Source organism: Raphanus sativus, chromosome 1 (genome assembly GCF_000801105.2).
Source record: "Raphanus sativus cultivar WK10039 chromosome 1, ASM80110v3, whole genome shotgun sequence".
NCBI lineage: Eukaryota > Viridiplantae > Streptophyta > Magnoliopsida > Brassicales > Brassicaceae > Raphanus > Raphanus sativus.
Genome location: NC_079511.1, coordinates 26101084 through 26125095, shown reverse-complemented (window position 1 = coordinate 26125095; position 24012 = coordinate 26101084). Strand labels below are relative to the sequence as shown.

Sequence of the window (24012 nt, the reverse complement as noted above, 5' to 3'; positions counted from 1 at the left end):
TACTTGAGTGCCATGCTGACGTGTCGGTATCATATTCACTTTCAGCCCATATATAGAATCACCCTTGATTCACTAGAGAAATTACAAAGAAATACCATTGTGGTACCACTCGAATTTCCTCATATACATTATAGTTCAAAATGAATAATTTGACGATTTCGTGTAAAAAGGAAAGTCAAAGATCATTGCGATTTCATCATTTCATGTTTAAGGAAAGTCAAAGATCATTACTATAAAAATTAGTTCTATTTCCCATTAACTCATTCCATGATTTCCTTTTCTATCAAAATATATTGCCATATATAAGGTTACCATAGATCATTGCCATATAATGTATTACGCAATTATGTAGTATAATGTTGTAAAATCTAATTTTTTTCTCAATGCAAGATGTATCAGAAGCCATTTTATTAAAAGTGAACACAAATATCGTAATTCGATTTTTTTATATCGATATTGTAATTTTTAAAAAAATAATGAGGAGCATAACAAATATCATAACAAGTGAATACAAATATCGTAATTCGATTTTTTATATTGATATCGTAATTTTTTATATTAATGTAGGGAACAATGCTTGAAAGACCTTTATAGGAAATGGTTGAATTTACGAGAACCGTTTTGAATTTGCTAAATATTTTATGATGGTATATTCTCTATAAGATAAGAATGTATATAGCCTAATTACTGGTGGTATACGTCATTTAAATACGACAGATGTGGCCGTAATTATTTTAGGTTAGTATATATATAGTTTTGACTATTTTATAAACGCAAAATGCATTATATCCCTTTAATATGGTAAAAATTTAAGGTGATTGCACTGACTAATACTCCATTTATATAGAATATAAATCAATGACATATATATGGTAAACATTGCTGTTCTATGCGTTGATATATGAGTGATTGACAAGCTAAATTGAACGTCTTAAAGGCATTATGATACGAATATATTCTCTTTATGACTATTTTTTCCTCCTATATAAGCCAAGGGGATGTGAGTCACTTCGTCCCATTGCAAACCAAAGCAAAATCATTGATCCATACCCCAAAAAAATCAACATGACTGCGATGAACCATATCGGAGACCCGAAGCTTTACAAGTTAAGATCAAAATCATCCGGCTGCGGGTGGTGAAGTTATAAAGATGGTCTTTCTGTATATTAAAGTTTAAAGAGCCGTTGGAGTTGTTTTATTTCATATGTTATGCTTGCTATACATAGTATGTAAGGTTTCTTACTATTTCGTGTTCATCTTTAATAGGGTGACAAGATTCATGGATTTGTGAAAAAGAATGAAATGAGGAAATTATTCCATGTGTTGCAGCACGGATAAACAAAAATCCTCATCAACTTCATGGTTACTCATTCAGGTGGTTCTTATCGCTCAACCAAACATCCATGCGACTCAATCTCCTACGGTAAAACTAATGGAACAACATGTCATGTATATTTTCGTGTTGTTGATACCGACATTCTAACGTGATATTATTGTTATATGTAGGGAAGTGATAACACGTTTGGAGGGATATTTTCAACTCAGTCTGATGCTCCTAAGGTTGTCTGATAATTTTCCATTATAATAATACATATATTGATGGATTATGTATAAGCTTAGTAGCTGATTGTTTTGCATTTTTAATATAGGAGTCTCTGATGTTACAGTGTGGTTCATCTCAGCATTCTGAATCTAATGATCTGACACCAGCCAAGGACACCAATCACTGGTTTGGAGGAGGATTTTTATCAGAAATATGTTACAAGGCCAGAGTTAACTATAAAGGTTGAGAAGGACAAGTTCTAAAAAGTGGCTACATTGAGACTGGCGTTATAGGACCTCTGAGCAGAGGCTTATTTTTTTCATTAGTGCTATGAGTTTTCTGTTTTGGTTTTCAATGTTACGATTTTAGTTCTGTTTGGTGGTTTCTTTAACCATTTTTTTTTAATTTGTTGTCCAATTTGTTTGAATCATGGTAATCTCAAGCCTCTGTTTTTTTATGAATTTATATTTCTTATGCTTACTCAGTTTTCGTTTTTATGTTTATTTGCTTTGGTTGAAATCATTTATACAGCCTTTAGAAGTTTTCAAATCACCGCCCTGCAATTAATAATCTAAATTGTCTAATCTTAATGGTTTTTTGGCATGATAATAAACCAGCAGTTTAATCATAGAGACGCAAACAACATGAACGACACATTCACTACGAGTTAGCTAGACAGACTTCTATATTTAGAATGAGTTGAATACTAGCCTCTATTCACTGCATTTGATGGTAAAAATATATTTCTTACTTTTTCTCTTAGTGAATCCATGAATATTGAAGATGATCCATTACAGAGAGATCATCAGTTAACATACATGAAATAAAACAGATCCCCAATTATATTAGTAATATAAAAAAAAACAGTAAATTGCTTGAAATTCACTAATCATGGGACTAATCTGTTTAGGATCAAGACTGTTTTTTTTTCCGTGACATCTCTCATGCAAGCTATTTACACTTTTGCAGAGACACCAGTTGACTTCTGCAGAGACACCTGAAGAAACAGCCGACCAGACCGAATTTGAAGGGATTTTCAACCTTTTCGGGAGAAGTATCGGAGCAGGTTGATACGACACACATACTTGAAAAGGCCTGCAACGTTTAAAAATATACAATCATTCATCTGTCTTGCTGTATTGTGAGATAATAATTTATAAACATAAAATTGAAAGGTTCAGATTGATAGTTTACCAATCTCAAATACAAAGACTAAGTTTTTTCAAGAAGCCATTGAAATATTCTGTGTCTGGAAGATATACAATTAGAGAAGGAAAATATATCCTCATGAGAAATAAATAAATGATTTTATTAACGAACGAATCCTTAATCGTTAAATATGAAAATTTCTAAACCCAAATTTTGAAAACCAAACCTTTATTTGAGTAGGTTGATTGGCCCCTAGAATAGAGTGAACTGTTTTGATAAACATAAAATCTTCTTTTGGTCTGGTTTTCAAATATGGATCTTCCAATAATATAAATTCCGGTCTGATGAACATCAAAGAAGAAGACTTAACTAAGACACACCGGGAAAGAAATAAAATACAAAAGCCTTTAATTTTTTATGGTTTACATTATTTTGTGACCGGAAACAATTAGTTGTAATGGACTTTATTATTAATATTTTAATGGGCTTTTCACGTAAATGGCCCTTGGGTATTCAACTTAATTAATTGTCTGCCCAATTTAGAAGATGCTTTGGTTTTTATTAACTTAGAGGTTGGAAACTTTTATTTTGAAACTAAGTCGAAAACGTACATGATTGATTATTTGATTGATAGTTGTTGTATGTATAGCAAATCGTTTAAAAGATATATATACAAAGTAGTTGTTAGTCATATATTGCAACATTGTAAAATTGAGCTGAGTTCTTGAAAAACATTCAAACAAATAAAATTTAATGAGATAAATAAAAGAAACAAAATTTAAGATGAGGAAAATGTATCTGACAAACTATTGGGACATAGGTTCCGATTGGTAATGGTTGTAGCTTCAAAATTATTGTTGTAGAAAAAAAATCTGTAGACGTTTTCTATAGCTTTAGATTTTAATGTTGTAGAATTTTATGGAAAGAAATAAAAATCGATTTGGATATTTGGCTCTGCAGAGCACTTCTACAGCTGTAGGTTATTTCAAGAGTTGTGGTTTAAAAAAATAAATTAAAATTTGATTGCTCTGATTTTGGTGCTTTAAAAATAAATAGGGCTGTGGAGAGCACCCACAACCACTACTAATCACACTTATAATCACCAATATTTTTGATAGAATTGAACAAATTATAATTTTCTAACTCTAATCCCCTTTCACACAAACTTAACGATGTTCCGGAAAAAGAAAATGTATGTTTTGGTGTTAGAAACATATGAAATAATGAGGTTGACTTATCTTTAGCTTTTGTTTAACATGTACATCCCCTAAGATATGACATTCAAAAATATAATCCACTAAAATATATATTCAAAGGGGTTTCCCAATAACTATATAAAAGTTTATTTGTAAGCATTTGATATTGCTGTCTCTATGCATTTTTTCAATTCTATTTATTATATATTTTTTCAATTTTATTATAACTCGAACTATATTACAAATATACAAGAAAAAAAGACACCATGCAAACTACGATTTACTACTTTGATTTATCGTGTTTAAATATATAACGCAACATATTAAACATGTTTATATCAATAAACTGATGTAAAATATATATAAAATATTAAGTACATAATAAAATTAAAATCAAACTCTCGCACCGCGCAAGGCGCGGATCTCATCTAGTGTCTTTTTAAAAAGCAAACATTTTTTTTGGTCCAATATATTACAAGCAAACGTCTCAGCTTTACGTTTTAACTAGAGTAAATAATTCTCCTTTAAATCAGAGTAAGCAAAACATAAGACGATTTGAGTCAAGAAAACTTGCAAAACCTTGGTAAAGGATATGAGATAATCAATCATTTTCGTTTTGGTCCTTTCAGGCTTTCTCTCTCCACCACAAAAAAGGCGATCTCGAAGGGGAATTAAGGTTTGGTGCGCCGCCGACCAACGGTGTGGCCTCACACCACCGTTGAGAAATCTCTAAGATGGGTAGGAGGAAAAAACGCATCCTCTCATCTCTTCCCCTTTCCTCAAAGTTCTCTCGTGTTCTCGCGTCGTCTTCTTCGCGAGTTCCGGTCTCGGCTCGTGGTTCAACCTCAGCTTCGTCTTTGGTTCCTGTGACTTCAGGGGCAGCGCAAGCTGCTGCATCCTCATCAGATGGGGAAATTCTAGCTCCTTCCGTAGGAGAATCAGCATCAGGAAAATCTTCCTTGGTTAAGACTTCAATTGGCTCTGCTTCCCTTGAAGCACCGACGGGCCTGCCCATATCGCCTCCGGCTGAAATAGCTCTTGCTGTCTCCGGTAATCCAGCTCTGGAACCTATAGCTGAGTCCAACCTTCCGGTTCCGGGAGTTCGGAAATACTCTGAGGTCATCAATGACTCGTCTTTGCTAAAGGAAATCGGTACTCCTACCTTGCACATCTCTGGGGACCCGTTCGTCCTTATTCCAGATGAGAACTTGGAGGTTGCAAAGGAAGAGTTTCGTGATTTTCTATTCGCAAGATTTCACGGGGAAGCCCCAGATATGGGCAGAATCATAGGCATTGTTAATGCTATATGGAGTCGTTCCGGTCCGAGAATATTTGTTCATCGATTAGGTCCACTGACCTTTCTTTTGAGGGTTACAAATCCAAGGACTCGAGCTGTTGTCCTGGCTAGGAGCATGTGGATAATAGCGGGATGCACAATGTTTGTATCACCTTGGGCTCCTGAATTTTCGCCTGAGGAACCTAAAATGACTTCAGCAGTGGTACCAGTGGAGCTAAGAGGAGTTCCATATCTCCTTTTCAACAGTGAGAGTCTCAGTCGACTCGCCACAGCGGTTGGAAAACCTGTCTCCCTTGCACCCGAAACTGAACGCAAAGAAAACTTTGAGGTTGCAAAATTATGGGTTTGTGTCGACTTGCTATCACAATTACCTAAGAGAATTGTTTCAGGTTTTTCTAATGGAAGGGAAGTTGACATTACTGTTTCTTACCCATGGCTTCCGAGCAAATGTGATCATTGTGGCAAATTTGGTCATGAATCCAGAAGCTGCTCTCTGCAGCCGACAGATAATCCCCGCCATGTTAACACAAAAAGAAGGCCTAAAAGCAGAGACAGAAGAGCAAAAGGGAGGACGAGACAAGGAAGATCTCCTATCTATGTGCGAAAGCACCCACCTCCTCCAGAGGACCAGATTACTGGTGGAACTCAAGCTGAGAAAAGCTATGAAGAGTCTCCTACAGTCAATGTGCAGGAAATAGACTCACCTCAGACTGATGTTGCTATTGACTCAGACCAGAAAGTGGAGGATGTTGTATCAGACGGTGAACGGGAGGAAGCCAATGCGAGTTCCCCCGAGCCGAATCCGGATGCTAAGGGCTGCACACTGTCTACTTCAGAGGATCAAAATACGCCTTCAAGGGATGCTATTCAGTCAGGGAAGGATCCGGCTGTTATCGCTAGTTCTCAGGTTATCTCTCTAGACCGAGCATGCTGTGCCTCTTCAGTTACAGTAATGCACACTTGTGAGACAAAAGATGCAGGAGCTTCAGGGCACCTGGATGACCAGGATACTTCTCCTTTCTTCTTGGTTAACAACCGGAAGAGTGGCCGCAAGGTCACACGTCACTAATCCAACATTTAAATATGTTTTTTGCGTGGAATGTTAGAGGACTTAACAACGAAGGACGCCACACTATGGTCAAAGAGTGGATAGCTAACCACAGACCTCTTTTTGGAGCTTATTTAGAAACACACATACAACCCTCAAATTCAAGGCGGATTAGTAGTGCTCTCCCTCGCGGTTGGAAGGTTTTTGCGAATTGGGATCATCATCAAACAGCTAGGATTGTGGTTGTTTGGAGTCCCAATGTTATAACCACAATATATCAATCTTCTGCTGAGGCAGTAACTTGTGGGTTTTTTTTTTCCTTTGGAGGGCATCAGTATTACAGTAACTTTTGTTTACGGATTTAATGAAGTGGAGGAAAAGAGAGCGTTATGGCAGGAGCTGGAAAGCCTTAATGCGTGCACGCCTGTATCATCCCATCCTTGGGCAGTTTTGGGCGATTTCAACCAAATCGTAAGGACAAGCCAGCACTCTCAATATTGGGTTTCCGACGTTGATACATCAGACATTGAGGACATGAATCTGACACTACAGGAGGCTGAACTATTTGAAGCTCAATCAAAAGGGCTCACTTTCTCTTGGTGGAACAATCAAGATGCAAATCCAATATCTAAAAGGATTGATCATGCTTTTGTGAATCAGTCTTGGGCTCAGAGATTTCCAGAAGGATATGCAGAATTTCTAGAACCACAACAATCTGATCACACCCCGTGTCTGTTTCATCTTCCTACTGAGCATAGGAGAGCTCCAAAGCCATTTAAATTCTTCAATCACATCATAGATCACCCTCTCTTCATGGAAACAGTAAGGACAGCTTGGAATCCAGAATCAATTACTGGTACTTATCAGTACAAGCTAGTGAGATCTCTGAAAACATTGAAGCAAGACTTGAGAAGAATAAATAAAGATCACTATAGTGGGATTTCTCAGCGAGTAAAGGAACAGCAGGAGGTAGTCACTGATTATCAAAGGCGTCTGTTAACTGAACCAGATAGTGAAACTGCGGCTTTGGAGCACGCTGCTAGATCGGAATGGCATATTCTTGCGAGGGCAGAGCAGAAGTTTTTCCACCAGAGATCCAGAGTTCAGTGGTACGATCTTGGTGATAAAAGCACGGCTTTCTACCACAAGACAGTGGATCAGCGAGCAGCACAAAATCACATTCATTTCCTCTACGCTCAGGACGGAACTCTGATAACGGGAATGGATAATATTAAGGTTCATGCGGCAAACTATTACTCGGGTATATTGGGAGCCTCTGAAGATCCCCCTGTTTGTCCTGCTTCGGTTATTCAAGATCTACTGCCATTTCGCTGCTCTCCAAGTCAGATGGAAGATCTCCAAAGGCCGGTTCAGGATGAGGAGATAACGAGAACAGTTTTCTCTATGCCTAAAGATAAATGTTCTGGGCCAGATGGATACAATGTCGAATTCTTGAGAGCAACATGGAGTATTGTTGGAAGAGATGTTATGGAAGCAGTGAAGGAATTTTTTCGGAATGGACGTCTTCTCAAGGATATGAACAGCACCACTCTGGTCCTCATTCCTAAGTCTACTGAAGCTTGTGCCCTCACTGATTTCAGGCCTATTAGCTGCTGCAATATAGTTTACAAAATTATCTCGAGGATCATTGCTAAGCGGATGAAACCCATCTTAAAGCAATGTATCAGCAGGAATCAGGCAGCTTTTCTAAAGGGTCGAAATCTGGGTGAAAATGTGTTGTTGGCGTCTGATCTAATCATGGATTATGAAAAAGCATCTTGCTCAAGAAGTTCAATGCTAAAGATTGATATCAGGAAAGCATTTGATATCGTCTCATGGGAGTTTATTTGTCTGATTCTGGAAGTTCAGGGATTTCCTCCGCTTTTCAGAACTTGGATCCGTGAATGCATATCCACTCCTCGTTTCTCAGTTGCTGTAAATGGAGAGTTGGCGGGTTTTTTCGGAAGCAAAAAGGGACTAAGGCAAGGAGACTCTATATCTCCCTACCTGTTCATTATGGCTATGGAAGCTCTCTCAAGAATGCTTGAACGTGGTATTGAACAAGGGCGATTTAGAGTCCACCCAAGATGCTCTGAACCGTTAGTATCCCATTTGCTGTTTGCTGATGACTTCTTAGTCTTTTCAGATGGATCACGACACTCTTTATCTGGTATCATGACGATCATGTCTGAGTTCAAGACATACAGTGGACTAGACATGAATCCAGCAAAGTCAGAACTGTTTTTTGGAGGATATCAAGAGATAGAAAGATCAGTTTTAACCGATATAGTGGGAATCAAGCAAGGAGTGTTCCCAACAAGATATCTTGGCCTTCCTCTCAAGCATGGACGCATAACAAATGCTACTCTGCAGCCTTTCATTGAACAGATCACGGCAACCCTGCACTCATGGACAACCAAATTTCTATCGTTCGCTGGGAAAATCAGGATGATCGCATCAGTCATTTATGGAAAAGTTAATTTCTGGAGTGTTGTATTTGTTCTACCTAAAAGCTTCTATGAAAAAGTAGACTCGCTGTGTGCTGGATTCTTATGGAAAAACAAATCAGGCTCCTCTCGAGGTGCCAGAGTTGCCTGGAAAGACATCTGCAAGCCGAAGAAAGAAGGTGGTCTGGGAATTCGGTTGCTGGAGGATTTTGAGTTGGTATTCCGTCTGAAGCATGTCTGGAATTTCTTTACGAATCTGATTCTTTATGGAATACTTGGTTGAGATCTAATGTCTTTCATAGGAAACACTTCTGGTTAATGGAGGATTCACCAAGGTTGTCTAAAGCAATGAGAAGTATGATTGAAATAAAAAGCATGCTGGTGGATTTTATGAAATGCAGAGTGGGAAATGGCCTTAATGCAATGTTCTGGTTTGATTCCTGGAGTGACCTGGGTCCACTAATAGATTTTGTGGGACACACGGGACCTAGACAGCTTCGGCTGAGGCTTCCTTCATTGGTTGCTGATGCAGTTTTAAATGGGGACTGGTTCTTACCATCGGCTAGATCGCCTCAAGCAGAAACACTGCAAATCACTCTCACCACGCTGCAACCTCCATCTCAAGAGGCAGGTGAGGATCAATTCCTATGGATTCAAGCTAATGGATCGTATGGAACCTCTTTCTCTTCTAGAGTTACTTGGGAGTGTATAAGAGTTTCAACACTGATCCAGCCTTGGCACAAGGTCATTTGGTTTAAAGAGCACATACCTAGGAACTCCTTCATCTCTTGGCTTGCGTTGCTTCGCCGCCTACCAACAAGAGACAGGTTAAGGAGATGGGGTATGACTGTGCCAGAGGAGTGTGTTTTGTGTTCTGCAGCACCAGAGACTCATCACCATCTGTTCTTTGAGTGTTCGTACTCTGCATCTGTCTGGAATTATTATGCACGAAAAGTCTGGTCTAACCCGCCACCGGACATTCATTCAGCTGCAGCTTGGATAAATTGCTCGAGATCTTCCTCGCCTCAAGAGCGATGCATCATAAAGCTCATGTTCCAATCTTCCATTTATCTTATATGGAAAGAGAGGAACTCGAGAATCTTTACAGGTCAGTCCCTTCCTGCTCAAACTGTCCGAGCAGCTGTGGATCGTCAAATCAGAGACCGGTTGCTCTCCGTCAAACCGTCGCAGAGTCTCCAGCCTTCTCTCCTGCAAGTCTTCTTCGCCTGCACAAGGCCTCCTTGACTCCTCCTTCTTTACCGTTGTTGTAATCTTTTGTTTTTCTCTTTTTTTTCTTTTTTGCTCTGTTGGGGTTGTGTGTGTTGTTTGTTAAGCTCAATAAGTTGCTAATGCAACGTGTAAACTCTTGAAAATGGTATGAAATTTGACATGATTACCAAAAAAAAAAAAAAAAAAAAAAAAAAAAACCTTGGTAAAGTGTTCGCAGAATTGAATCGTCTTAATATAAATCGATACACAAACACCATCGTCCACGCAAAAAATGGGCTTTATTTTGCTTGTAATAAACAAAAATTTAAACTATCGTGCCGAAGGCTATTGGGCTACAAACCTATTGGGCCAATAAGGCTAACGAAAAAAGAGCGAAAACCCTAGGGAAGAGAATAAGCATATACCATAGGCATCTCGTTTACTGACTATATATTCAGGCATCGAGTGGTCTAACGCCTCCTTGCACCTATTTTCTCTCAGAGCTCTCTCATCCTCTCGTCCCCATCCCATCCTCCAACAAGGTTAGTCAGTCTCTTATGATGCTCCTACTGTTTTCGTAGATTGTTATTTTGTATTGGATCTGCCTAGTTTTTAGCTTTTTTTTTTTTTAATGTTTAGAAGACCAATTCTCACCTTTTGTTTTGATTATTATGATACCAATCTATCGACCTCTTTGTTGTTCGTTCCGTAAGATCTGATCGTAGAAATCGTTTTAAGGATGGAACTCATATAAGATCAAAAAGTCACCGTTTGATTTTGAGCTTGTTTTCGTCTTTGACCTTTATCTAAAGTATGCTTGCTATTATACTTGTTTAGATCGCATTATTTTTTTTTGTCTTGTTTAAAAAATATTCTCCACTACTCCATTCGTCTATATGCGTAAGACTTTTTTGATACAAATATGATATTGTCTAGGATTGAACACAAATTTTCATTATATGGCTCAAGTTCGGATGATTACGATCTATTTTTGAATTAAAGTATGTTTAATCACTTCATTTCAGTTGACTAATTCGTATTTCTGTTATTGCAGAGCTTTCGTAGGTGACAAATAAAAGTTAATCAAAATGGTAAGCCATTGTGTTATATCTTTACGTCTTACTTATTTGCCTTGTTGATTCTTAGCTAAATACAATCTTTTTTTTATCAACTTGTAGGTGAAGTTCACAGCTGATGAGCTTCGTAGGATTATGGACTACAAACACAACATCCGTAATATGTCCGTTATTGCCCATGTCGACCACGGTACTTACTCTCTTCTTCCTCTTCTCTCTCTCTTTCTTCTTAATTACTTACTACTCACTCTTTTTTCTCTTATGCTACTCCTAACATAACTCTATCAACAGGTAAATCCACCCTTACTGACTCCCTGGTCGCTGCTGCTGGTATCATTGCCCAAGAGGTTGCTGGTGATGTGCGTATGACTGATACCCGTGCTGATGAGGCTGAACGTGGTATCACTATCAAGTCCACTGGTATCTCTCTCTACTATGAGATGACCGATGCTTCCTTGAAGAGTTTCACTGGTGCTAGAGACGGAAATGAGTACCTTATCAATCTCATCGACTCCCCTGGCCACGTTGACTTTTCATCTGAGGTCACTGCTGCTCTCCGTATTACCGATGGTGCTCTTGTCGTCGTTGACTGCATCGAAGGTGTCTGTGTTCAGACCGAGACTGTCCTCCGTCAAGCCCTTGGTGAGAGGATTAGGCCCGTCCTGACTGTCAACAAGATGGACAGGTGTTTCCTTGAGCTTCAGGTTGACGGTGAGGAGGCTTACCAGACTTTCCAGAGGGTTATTGAGAATGCTAATGTCATCATGGCCACTTACGAGGATCCTCTCCTTGGGGATGTTCAGGTCTACCCCGAGAAAGGTACCGTTGCCTTCTCTGCTGGTCTCCACGGATGGGCTTTCACTCTGACCAACTTTGCCAAGATGTACGCTTCCAAGTTCGGTGTTGATGAAACTAAAATGATGGAGAGGCTGTGGGGTGAGAATTTCTTTGACCCCGCCACCAGAAAATGGAGCAGCAAAAACACTGGCTCTGCCACCTGCAAGCGTGGGTTTGTCCAGTTCTGTTATGAACCCATCAAGCAAATCATTGCTACGTGCATGAATGACCAGAAGGACAAGCTGTGGCCCATGTTGCAGAAGCTTGGTGTCCAGATGAAGTCTGATGAGAAGGAGCTCATGGGCAAACCTTTGATGAAGCGTGTTATGCAAACCTGGCTCCCTGCAAGTACTGCACTTCTTGAGATGATGATCTTTCACCTTCCGTCTCCCCACACTGCCCAGAGGTACCGTGTTGAGAACTTGTATGAAGGTCCCCTCGATGATCAGTATGCCACTGCCATCAGGAACTGTGATCCAAATGGGCCTCTCATGCTCTACGTTTCTAAGATGATTCCAGCCTCGGACAAGGGTAGATTCTTTGCTTTCGGTCGTGTCTTCGCTGGGAAGGTGTCCACTGGTATGAAAGTCAGGATCATGGGTCCCAACTTCGTTCCTGGTGAGAAGAAAGACCTTTACGTCAAGAGTGTCCAGAGGACTGTCATCTGGATGGGTAAGAGGCAAGAGACTGTTGAGGATGTTCCCTGTGGTAACACTGTCGCTATGGTTGGTCTTGATCAGTTCATCACCAAGAATGCTACGCTGACAAATGAGAAAGAAGTTGATGCTCACCCAATTCGTGCCATGAAGTTTTCTGTGTCCCCTGTTGTCCGTGTTGCTGTTCAGTGCAAGGTCGCTTCTGATCTTCCCAAGCTTGTTGAGGGACTTAAGAGGCTAGCCAAGTCCGACCCTATGGTTGTGTGCACAATGGAGGAGTCGGGTGAGCACATTGTTGCTGGTGCTGGAGAACTTCATCTTGAGATTTGTCTCAAGGATCTTCAGGATGATTTCATGGGTGGTGCTGAGATTGTCAAGTCAGACCCTGTTGTCTCATTCCGTGAGACTGTTTTGGAGCGATCTGTCCGTACCGTGATGAGCAAATCCCCCAACAAGCATAACCGTCTCTACATGGAGGCCAGACCCTTGGAGGACGGTCTTGCAGAGGCAATCGATGATGGCCGTATCGGTCCAAGAGATGACCCCAAGATCCGATCCAAGATCTTGGCAGAGGAGTTTGGGTGGGACAAGGATCTAGCAAAGAAGATCTGGGCGTTTGGACCTGAAACCACAGGGCCCAACATGGTTGTCGACATGTGTAAGGGAGTTCAGTACCTAAATGAAATCAAGGATTCAGTTGTTGCTGGGTTCCAGTGGGCTTCCAAGGAAGGTCCTCTATGTGACGAGAACATGAGAGGTATCTGCTTTGAGGTGTGTGATGTGGTGCTCCATTCTGATGCAATTCACAGAGGTGGTGGTCAAGTTATCCCTACAGCTAGGAGGGTTATCTATGCCTCGCAGCTCACTGCCAAGCCCAGACTGTTGGAGCCGGTGTATATGGTAGAAATCCAAGCACCAGAAGGAGCACTTGGTGGAATCTACAGTGTGCTGAATCAGAAGCGTGGACACGTGTTTGAGGAGATGCAGAGGCCAGGAACACCATTGTACAACATCAAGGCTTACTTGCCAGTCGTTGAGTCATTTGGATTCTCGAGTCAGCTTAGGGCAGCAACCTCAGGGCAGGCATTCCCGCAGTGTGTGTTTGATCATTGGGAGATGATGTCGTCTGACCCTCTGGAGGCAGGATCGCAGGCTTCAACGCTGGTGGCTGACATCAGGAAGAGGAAGGGTATGAAGGAACAGATGACTCCCTTGTCTGATTTCGAAGACAAGCTGTAAGCAAGCAGCCAACAAGACGAGCTCTCTTTATCTCACTATGGTCACCTTTTTCTCTATCGCTACCTTATTTTTGTTTACTGTTTTTTTTGTGTTATGATGGGATTGACTGTGACTTTATCTCTTGCCATCATCCCCTTTTGAATGTTTTTACTTTTTAGTTGAGAACTGGTTTGTCTATGTGTTCGCAGATATTTTACTCTTTGCACTCTCTTATTTATCTATCCTGTTTTCATTATAACGTTGCATCAGATGTTAGTCTCGAAGGTTAGTCATTAGGTTGATACTTTGCAGGTGTAGAGAAATTTGTTAGGTTGTTAGAGATCTTGATTGCGGTGCTGTAGTTAAACCCAATTAAAAACATTGATGGCAGAAACTTAGATTGTTTAATGTTGTGCAAATGTCATCGTATAATCTTGAAATTGTATGATGAACACGCTTATGGTCAAAAAAGCATCCTCTTTTCAGATAGGGTTATTAAACATAATCACCAATCGTCGACTTGTCGGCGTAGAAGCCAATAACTTTTATTATCAAGAAATTCCGGCGAGAAATCGTCTGTTGACCTGGAAACTTCGAAGACGACCAAATGTCAAAGTATGGCTGAAACGCGTTTCCATCGTCGTTGGTCGGTGCGAAATGGGAAGCTTCGAAGAAGAGAGCCAACCTACCTTCTAGTTAATCTTAAACGAGAAGCAAAATGTAACACCAAAAGAGATGTGTATAAATATATTAGAGACTTTGAAGATTTAAAAAATATCTATAGCTTCAAGTTTCCAAGAATCGTGTTCATCTTAAGCTCTCCAAACTCAATACATATCTAAAATGGCTCAGCAGTATTATCAGCAAAACGGTAAGTTCAAAATTTGTTTCAACGTGTAACATCCAAGGTTGTTGACACATGTTAAATCAATCAATTGTTTTTCTTATAAAATATGCAGAAATGAAGCAGACATTGGGAGAGAAACCGTACGTGACGGCGCCGCCACCGATGGGTTATCCGGTGATGGTGAGTGACTCTCCTCAAACTGTGCAGTATCAGACGCAGAACAAAGGCAGTGGTGGATTTTTACGTGGATGGTAAGCTTTCTTTTTATCTTTTTTCACCAAACCATATCACTTAGTTAATCGTATATTTTTTTTTATCTTGGACATCATTGATTTTTTTTCCTTTTTGCAGTTTGGCTGCAATGTGCTGCTGCTGCGTTTTGGATTGTGTCTTCTAGCTCTAGGCTAAGGATCTCTTTTGTCTTTTGAATTCTGCAATTTTTCTTTGTAAATCATTTCTTTCGTGGATTGCTATTTCTTCATTGTTCTGAACATATATATATATATGATTGGTGTTAATACATTTATTTCTTTTTTGCTTTTGAGATTAGTTTAAAAATTAAATCAGCTTGAGAAATATACAACATGAGCGTATATTGTAGTGAAAATTTGATATCCTTTCAAAGACATCGATTCCTTTCATCTCCAAACTTGTATCAGACAACAACAGTAAACCTTTTCCACACTATTCTGACTTTAGGCCTGCTGGAACTAGCTAAGCTGAATCTATTGCTTCTTGGCAGCGATGTTGTGTATACGTACCCTGCTATCTAATTTTTGCTGTTCCACATTGAGATCAACTATCTATCTAATGCTTTTGTTTATATATTCCTTCTTCATATCAAAAGGATGATGGTCCTCAAACGGACTAAAAGAAGAGTTCCAGAGCGTGCAATTCAAAAGCCAATGAGCGTGAAAATATGATATCAAGAGCTCAAGATAGCAAACGGCAGACGAGATATCCATCACCAGATGGAACAAGGCTCTCTCACCGTAAACCAGTTTCTGCACTGCCTTTGAGCTATCTCAGGCCTGTTCTCATTTACCTGACCCTAAATCCAGAACAGGAAGCAGCAACTGTTTTAACAATCAAACGCAACAGTAGCAGCAACATAAGAAGATTTCTTGCGCATTACTCCATCTCCTAAGTATATTTATGTAATATTCTTATGTGGTTTATATATTTCGCATGAGGTCATGAAAGGTCCTCACTTTGCTGCCGATGGAGATGCGTGCGCAGCAGAGGCCATTAAGTAATGGTTTAGCTTAGCATAGGTCACGATATGACAAATCTCAAGCTTTGTCATTGCAAATTGCAATCTTGTCCCCAGCCACCTTACTCTCCGATCTGCGGTTCAAGAATTGGAATCATTCCTCCTTTTCCATCCAGTTTATTTGTAGTAAAAAAATAGTTTTGTTAGTGGGCCTATAGTGGACTCACGAGTCGCTACTCTACTATTTATGAGCCTTGCTTGAAATTTTTTATCTAGTGTTTTTAAACCAATCAATTCCTGGTTTCCAATTTTTTCTTTATAAATATCCGAAAACGGAAATAAGAACATCATTAACCCAAGATGTTTAGGAAGTTTTTAGCCATTTTAATTTATAAAAAAAGAGGAAAGTAAAGAAGAAGAAGAAGCATAAATGCTTAGTTAAGCATTTCAAACTGATGTTTCTTGCACCGTAGAAGAAGAAGAAGCATCATTTTGGATTTTTTTAAGCATTCCAACTTAAGCAATTTAGAGCTAATGATGTTCTAAAGCCATTTTTCTGCTCAGAACGGTAAAGAAGACATTTGTGTTTTGTACACGCCTAAGACGCCATGAAAAGCCAAACAAACTAAAGACCAAGAAATAATATAAAGTCACGTCAGTACGTCACAAACGCACAATGAGACGTAACACAACTATTCTATTCAGACTCTTGTATCTCTCTATTTGTAATGGAATAGTTTTTCAGTTTTTTCTAAGTAGTTACACCAACTGAAAAAATGTTATAAACTCCATCTTAAGAAGTGTTTCAAAAAAAAAAAAACTTCATCGTAAGACAAAATCAAAATTAACGCCTGCTTAACAAAGCGAAACCATAACTAATCTCTGAGTCTGAGACACTGACTCAACTCAAGGCTAGGTCTCCTTTAATTTTATATTTTAAACTAGAATTAGTGTTTAAAATTAAATATAACAATTTGTATACTGTAATGTTAAAAGATCTAACCAATTTTGAGTTAACTACTTATATCATTAAAAATATTTACTTTTCTATTTAAATAATGAATGATTTATCATGATATGATTTGCGATATCGTACTATTGGAGACGATATTATACCATTGAAATATGAGAAATTAACAAAAATAACATTTTCATAGTACCACTTTTCATGTTTACACTAACCATTTTTACCACCACTTTCAATGAAGGGTTTAGATTTGAAGGTTTAAGATTTAGGGTTTAGATTTGATGTTTTAGGGTTTAGGGTATATAGTTTAGGTTTTAGAGTTGAAGATTTAAGGTTTATAATTGATGATTTAAGGTTTATAATTGAGGTTTTAGGGTTTAAGGTTTAGAGTATTGAATTTAGGGTATATAGTTTAGGGTTTAGGGTTTATTGTTGAGGATTTATGGTTTAGGGTTTAGAATTGGAGGTTTAGGATTTAGAGTTTATAATTAGAATTTTGAAAAGCATATAAAAACAAAGATATAAGAACCTTTAACCTTTTAATAAATAAGGTATTTTTGAAAATGTGTATTTAGTGGTGGTATTATGAATAGTGGTACCTTAAAAGTGGTATTTTTGAAAATTCCCCTTGAAATATCGTACTATTGGAGACGATATTATACCATTGAAGACAAAGCGCATAAATTTTTTTTGGTGATTGCAAAGTTTAATAAACAAAAGTTTAATGGTAACTTGAAAGTGGTATTTTTGAAAATTCCTCAAGTTAATAAACAAATCTTTGGAATCCCAAGAAAAATAACACATTCGTCGTTGCAGATAATGGTCTATGGATGGAGTGAATTGGTATCTAAGGATTATTAAACATTGATATCTTTAGTCCGTTGCTAAAAAAAATATCTTTAGACCACCCATAATGGGTATGTTGAAAATGGGTTTTAATTTTTAATACCCTGTAACGAAGGAGCTAAAATGTTGCGTCTATCTACCTGAATTCAACAAGCATTGAGAATTTCAACCGTTAAAAAACAATTTGTGGCTCTATACCGGCACGTGTAGCCCCATGATTGGAAAGAAATGTTGAGTGTGTGTACGCACACACCGTGGATTAACCCAATTCTTTTTTTTTAATCTAGATAAAATTTAAATATTTTGTTCTTATTGGCTCTGCAGATTTCTTTTGATTTTTTTATTCATTCAATTATTCAAACGCATTTATATATAAAAAACTTAAAAAATATCAAAATTTTATATTTTTATCTATAAAAAGACTACTCTTATTTTATTTGGATATAAAAAAATTCGTTTTCATTATAATTAACTATTTTCATGTTTTAAACTTTTCTGCTAAATGGATAACAATCCTTTTAACATCCAAAACTCTTCTAATTTTCTGTTTAACTTCCAAAAAAGTAAGTTAAGTATAATAATTCAAAATAAATATTATTAGAATTTATATTATTTTAGTTAAATTAATTACATTCGAAATATTAATATGTAATTATTATGTTGTGAAAAACAAAAATTTGAATTAAAAGTTGTAGAATAGGGTGTTGAATTTTTTAAACAAACCATTGTAAAAGTTTAGAATTAATTGGGTGTTGAATAAATTAAATAAAATAATAATAATAATAATAATAATACGATGTGGAATTCTAAAAATGAAAAAAAAGTAGAGTGTTTGAAAGTGGAATGGATGCAGAATCGCCACTAAAAAAAAGACTCGAGAGAAAAAGTAACAAACCCTAGTCGACTCAACCGCCGCCGTACCTCCCCTCATACTCTGGTGGTTGGTCTTCTCACCGCCACCGGGAGCAGCCTTGTCTCTCCTCCCTTTAGGTCTCTCTTACTTTGATTTCGGTAACTTGTCACCGATTTTAGTTTGGTTTTAAATCTGGGCTACGGAGGGATCCCGTGTCTCTGATGTCAAATCTTCTCTGGTGGTGCTTGGATAGAGAATCTTTGCATTTTGGGCTTGTCAGTTTTGGTGCGATGGTCGTGAGCATATCCAGCAGCTTCTGGTGTTGTTGAAATCCGAAGGCCAACAAGTCTTTGATTCTCCCTCTTGAAACCATTCTCAGGTATTAAGTTTGTTTGTGTGTAAGTGTGTTCAGATTATGTGTCTGGGTGCTTTGTGACTTGAAGCTTTGATGGGTTGGGGTCTATCGGAGAATGGGTTGGGTTTTCGTATTACCTTTTCGCTATGCTTGAAATGTTCTTTCAATTTCGAATCAGTTTTCTGGTGCGGGGCGCAGTACTTAACCGGTTTTGATGTGGGTAGCTACTTCTTCCATCGAATTTGGTGAGGTACTTTCAGGTGGGTTTGCGATGGGTCAGCATTCTCGTCATTCCGTTCTTCAGTCCCTGGCCGTCCTTGTCGAAGGTCATATAAGCTTTACTTAGTGATTAAGCTTTGGTTGTTGAACAAGATTTATGTGTCTTTATGGTGTTTGGTGGTCTTGAGGCAGTGATGTTTGGTGGCTCTTAGTGTTTTCGGTTTGGGTCTCCCAGCTGCGCGCTAAGGTTACGTTATCTGTTCTCAGTGGCGCCAACTCCGAAGAGTCTTCGGTAAGGTGGTGCTCAACCCTTGAGTTAATGGTTGGAATGATTCATGGTGAAACTGTGATATTGTGGTATCGTGCTGTTCCTTGGTTTTAAATCGACGGGTTTCTCCGGATTCTTTGGTAAGGGACTGTGGAGCTATGACTCAATTGCGTTTGGTCTGAGTAGTTTGATTGTCAACCGTCTTCTTTATCAGCTGCTCGGGTGGAGATCAGTTTTTTCTTGACTTCCTAAGGTGAAGTTTGTGTTTGAGTGATGTTTGCTCGTGATCCAGTGGTGGATCATCTCTTGGACCTGTTCTATCACCCCAATTAAATTTGATCTTCAATGCTTTCTCATTCATCCCGCCTGCCCTTTCGCTTTACTTCGCTTTATGGATAATTGTTTCAGTACCTAAGTTCTTAGTGATCTTGTTCCTTCCAAGTTTATGTATTGTTACTTGTTTTCTAGAACTTTATCTTTGTCTCCAGGTAGTAATGCTTTACTACGTTGGCTGTTGGCTCCGGAATGGATCTTTTCCTTGCTGGCTTGGTGTATTGCCTTGGTGTTTTTGTGTTGAAGTTGAATATTAATCCATGAGATGAAAAAAAAAAGTGGAAAATCGGTGTTGAAAATCTTATCCCCTATATATTAAAGGAGAAGCATTTTTAAGGTTTTCCTTAAACGGTTTTCACCAGAATGCATGAGAAGGCTCCATTCCACGTGTCAGTCTGTGAGCGTTTTAAAGAAAAACGCAACATTTATTGCCTAACTTTCTTTCCTTTCTTGAAAACTTACACTGTTAAAGCAATTCGTCATATTATATGTGATAAAGCCATAATCTTATTCCTAGCATAAAGAAAACTTCGGACGAACATTTAGCAGAGCCCTAACGTTTTATTTTATTCGTGTAGATGGTGATAAGATCACGCACGACTCATGTGGAAAGTCTTGAACGATATAAAAGAGTCATGCTCCAATAGTGTCAGAGTGGTCTCTCTCGCATGAAACTCCTTTGAGATCGCACAGGTTAACATCACTGGATGGTATGGAAAGCTTCAACAAGATAAAAGAGTCGTACTCCAGTGGTGTCGGAGTGGTGGCTCTCGCATGAAACTCCTCTGAGGTTGCACGGGTTAGCATCACTGGATGGTATGGAAAGCTTCAACGAGATAAAAGAGCTGTATGCCGTTCAGTTGCTTCCCGAAGAGGTAATATATATATAGATATATATATATGTTTTCATGATTGGTGTTGACTGAAAAGCATATGCTTACATCTTTGAGAGTTTTGTTTCAGAAGGAGACCTCCCTAAGGAGACATAGAAGAAAAAGAAAAGCGTTTATGGTGCCATTTGGTCTGTGTTTCTTGATCGGTGGCTTCATCGTCTGGTTTTTGGGGGTTTTATTCATCTCGAGTTGTAAGTATGGTCATGTTTTTGAGTTTTTGTGTTTGAACTGTGTGCAAGTGCAGAGATGAATGTATTCAGTGTCATGTGTTTGTGTCTTGGAAAGAAAAACAGTTGGAAAAAGATTTAAATGTTTCAACGAACGTCTTTGACGGTTCCAAAATAATAGTCATATTCGTCTCTCACTCCGGTAGTGTTCATATTAGGAAAGTCATCTTTGGCACACGTCGCGACTGGTTAAATGAAGTCGGTGCTAATGGTTAAAGAAGATTCAAACAAACAAATGTCAAATATATATTTTTCAACTATTTGGGTACATATAATAAATACATAATACATGAAGCTCAATGTTCTCTCAAACAGAAAAGGGACGAGCTCAACTACGTGAGAACACATGGGTCATTTCCTTCTTCTTACTTTGTCTTTTGTCTCTTTGAAGTTTTGTTTGGCTGTGGATGTACTTTCCTTCTCTATCGAGCTCAAAAACCTCGTGTCTTCACGAGTTTTTTTTTGTTAATTACTCTGACTAAACATATATATATATATATATATATATATCACATATCAAACATATTTTCATAAATATACACGGCCCATTTTTAATTAAATTATATTGAGTTTGAAATCTACAAAAGCTCATTTGTGGTTAAATTATATGCCCTTTGTATTTTCTTAATATCCATTAAGGAATCCAATATTAAACTTTATAAATTATATTAACTTTAGGGGATAAAAAATTAGTATAATATAAATTACTAATATAAATTAATTACATAATATTACTGTTAATAAATTTATATTATTAAACTCTTAATACTAATCTATCAGTATAATATATATTTTTATATTATGTCTAACATATATGAATGTTCGAACAACACAAATAATAGATTGTCTTATATATAATACATCATCTTAAAATGTCACCAACGTTCAACAACACAAATAATATTGGATGTTATTTCTCTTCAACTATTATCTACATTTGTTTTGATTTTCCATGTATTTAAAAGTTATAAAATGAAATCATTGGTTCGACATCAAAACTGTCTACAATTCATATAACATGAAATCAAATAATAATAATAGCTTTCAGTTTATCCCAAAAAAAAATTATCTCAATCATTTCAACCGAAAAAACAACATAAATATAGATTTAGAATTGTAATTATATTTTACGAGATTAAAAACAGAAAAAACAGTAACCTGAAACCGAACCAATATCCAGACTAAACAGATCTACTGTCTTATATCTTAAAAAGTAACGAAATTAATTAGCTTATAGAAGGAAGCTATATAGACGTTCACAACGTTATAGAAGGAAGATATTGAGACATGGGTGAATTTAGTTGAACTTTTCCGGTAGTTATTAATTTGACGCATCACGTTAGCTTAGGATAACATTGCATGATAATAATTTTGAACTCTGGAGTAAACACATTGTTTTGTTTTCCGTTTAAGAGGACGTTGTGCATGTAAATTGTTTTGTTTAATTTTATTTACGACTCTTTTAGTTATTAAAGATAACATTTATTATTTATTAAAGATTAAAGTTAACTAATATATTTGTCTTGCTTACCAAGTCTCAAATCAGAAAAAAATGTTAAATATCTAATGTACGAACTTATAATATATCTATTTAATATAATCTAATTTTGCATTTACTTTCTTATTTCCTTTCTTATTAGCAATAATATTGCAACTATATGGCATATCTTGCTTACCAAGTTTCAAATAAGTAAGAAAAGAAGAAAATATCCTATGTTCGAATTTATAGAATATCTATTTAACATAATGTAATTTAGCATTTACGTTGTTATTTCCTTTCGTATTAGCCATAATATTGCAACTATATAGCATAGGGTATTATATATTTTGAGATAATACAACTATATGACATAGGGTATTATATCCTTCTCCTACTCTTACGACTCAGACGATGAACTGTATCCCGAGCTACTCTCTCCAGATGATTCAGAGCCGTCACTACTATCTGTTTCAGACACAGAAGCTTCACTGTCACTGGCAGAATCAGATTTCGACCTCTGCTTTCTCTTGCTCTTCTTGGACAACGACCGCCTCTCACCTTCTTTTTCTTTCCTGTTTCATCCATCTACCTTTTCATCATCACCATCAAAATCTAAATTTTGTTTAGATCATGCGATGTGGGTTCTTCGATGTGGCTAAGTTGATATTAAAAGAAATAAGTTGCAAAGAGAAATGAACCAAACATATGTACACATATGCAAATTAGCAAACATATATAAAGAAAAAAGAATAAAACGTATGTGTTCATGGTTGCAAGCATATAGCAAAACGAACCTTCAAGTGTTGCATTCATGTTGACCGCGTATGCATGCATGGTTTTTTTTTTTTGCTTAAGCTTTACATGCATGGTTGTTTGGATGTATTTTACTTTTTCTTTATAAGTTAAAAAAAACTTATAAAGTTGATGGGTGGCTGGATGTTACCTATTTTTTTCTTTTTAATCATTTTGGAAAATCATCTTTTAGATATTATTAAAAAAAATTAGAAAAGGGGTGCATGTTTTTGTCGAACGGGTGAATTTTGACTCAGTGACTATATATCTATATAATCCAAACCATATAACAAAGTCAAAAATGATTTAGTCTAAACCAAAATACAAAATTGATTTAGTCTAAACCAATTTGACATATATTTATAGTTGTCTTTTTGAAATGTATGTTAATAATATTAAACAAATATTTAGTTAATTAATTAGAATGTTTTTTAGCTTGAGTAAGAAGTTTATATAAGTTACTAAATCATATTCAAACTGAAAATGAATATAGAAGATATTGAATGTAGTCGATTGAATAAGGTAATACAAAATTTGCCTATGAATTTTTAGGCAAATTTACTAAAGAATTATTAAACTCAACAAAAACTAATTTCTATGAATATAAATATACAACGTTTTATATTATGTCTAACATATATGAAAGTTCAAACAACACAAATAATATTAGATTATCTTATATAAAATACACAATCTTTAAATGTCACCAACATTGTTTGTACAGACAATACAAATAATATTGGATGTCTTTTTTCTTAAATTATTATTTAGATTTTATTTGATTTTGCAAGCATTTAAAAATTAAAAAATAAAACCATTGGTTCGTCATAAGAACCGTCAAAAATTCATATTACATTAAACCAAACAAATATAATAGTTTTAGGTTTATCACCGAAAATTGAAAAACCTCGATCATTTCAACTGAACAAAACAAAATAAATATGGATTTAGAATGTTATTTATATTTTAGTAGGTTAGAAAAAATAACGTAAAACCGAACGAATATCCAGATTAAACAGACATAATGTCTTTTTATCTTAAAA

At 37.0% G+C, this 24012-nt stretch overlaps 3 protein-coding genes across 3 annotated transcripts; all 3 read left to right on the top strand.

The window, feature by feature from the left end:
* The first annotated feature begins 8998 nt into the window (after positions 1–8998).
* On the top strand, positions 8999–9925 carry LOC108849997 (uncharacterized). The gene has a single exon (XM_018623592.1). The coding sequence runs from the start codon at positions 8999–9001 to the stop codon at positions 9923–9925; it is 927 nt and encodes a 308-aa protein (XP_018479094.1).
* Positions 9926–10311: 386 nt separating this feature from the next.
* On the top strand, positions 10312–13935 carry LOC108863418 (elongation factor 2). The gene is made up of 4 exons (XM_018637843.2): positions 10312–10431; positions 10944–10980; positions 11068–11155; positions 11257–13935. The coding sequence occupies exons 2-4, from the start codon at positions 10978–10980 to the stop codon at positions 13695–13697; spliced, it is 2532 nt and encodes an 843-aa protein (XP_018493345.1). The 5' UTR covers positions 10312–10431; positions 10944–10977; the 3' UTR covers positions 13698–13935.
* A 129-nt stretch (positions 13936–14064) lies between these two features.
* Positions 14065–15062, top strand: LOC108863428 (protein CYSTEINE-RICH TRANSMEMBRANE MODULE 3). The gene is made up of 3 exons (XM_018637853.2): positions 14065–14547; positions 14636–14774; positions 14875–15062. The coding sequence occupies exons 1-3, from the start codon at positions 14520–14522 to the stop codon at positions 14918–14920; spliced, it is 213 nt and encodes a 70-aa protein (XP_018493355.1). The 5' UTR covers positions 14065–14519; the 3' UTR covers positions 14921–15062.
* Positions 15063–24012: the final 8950 nt, after the last annotated feature.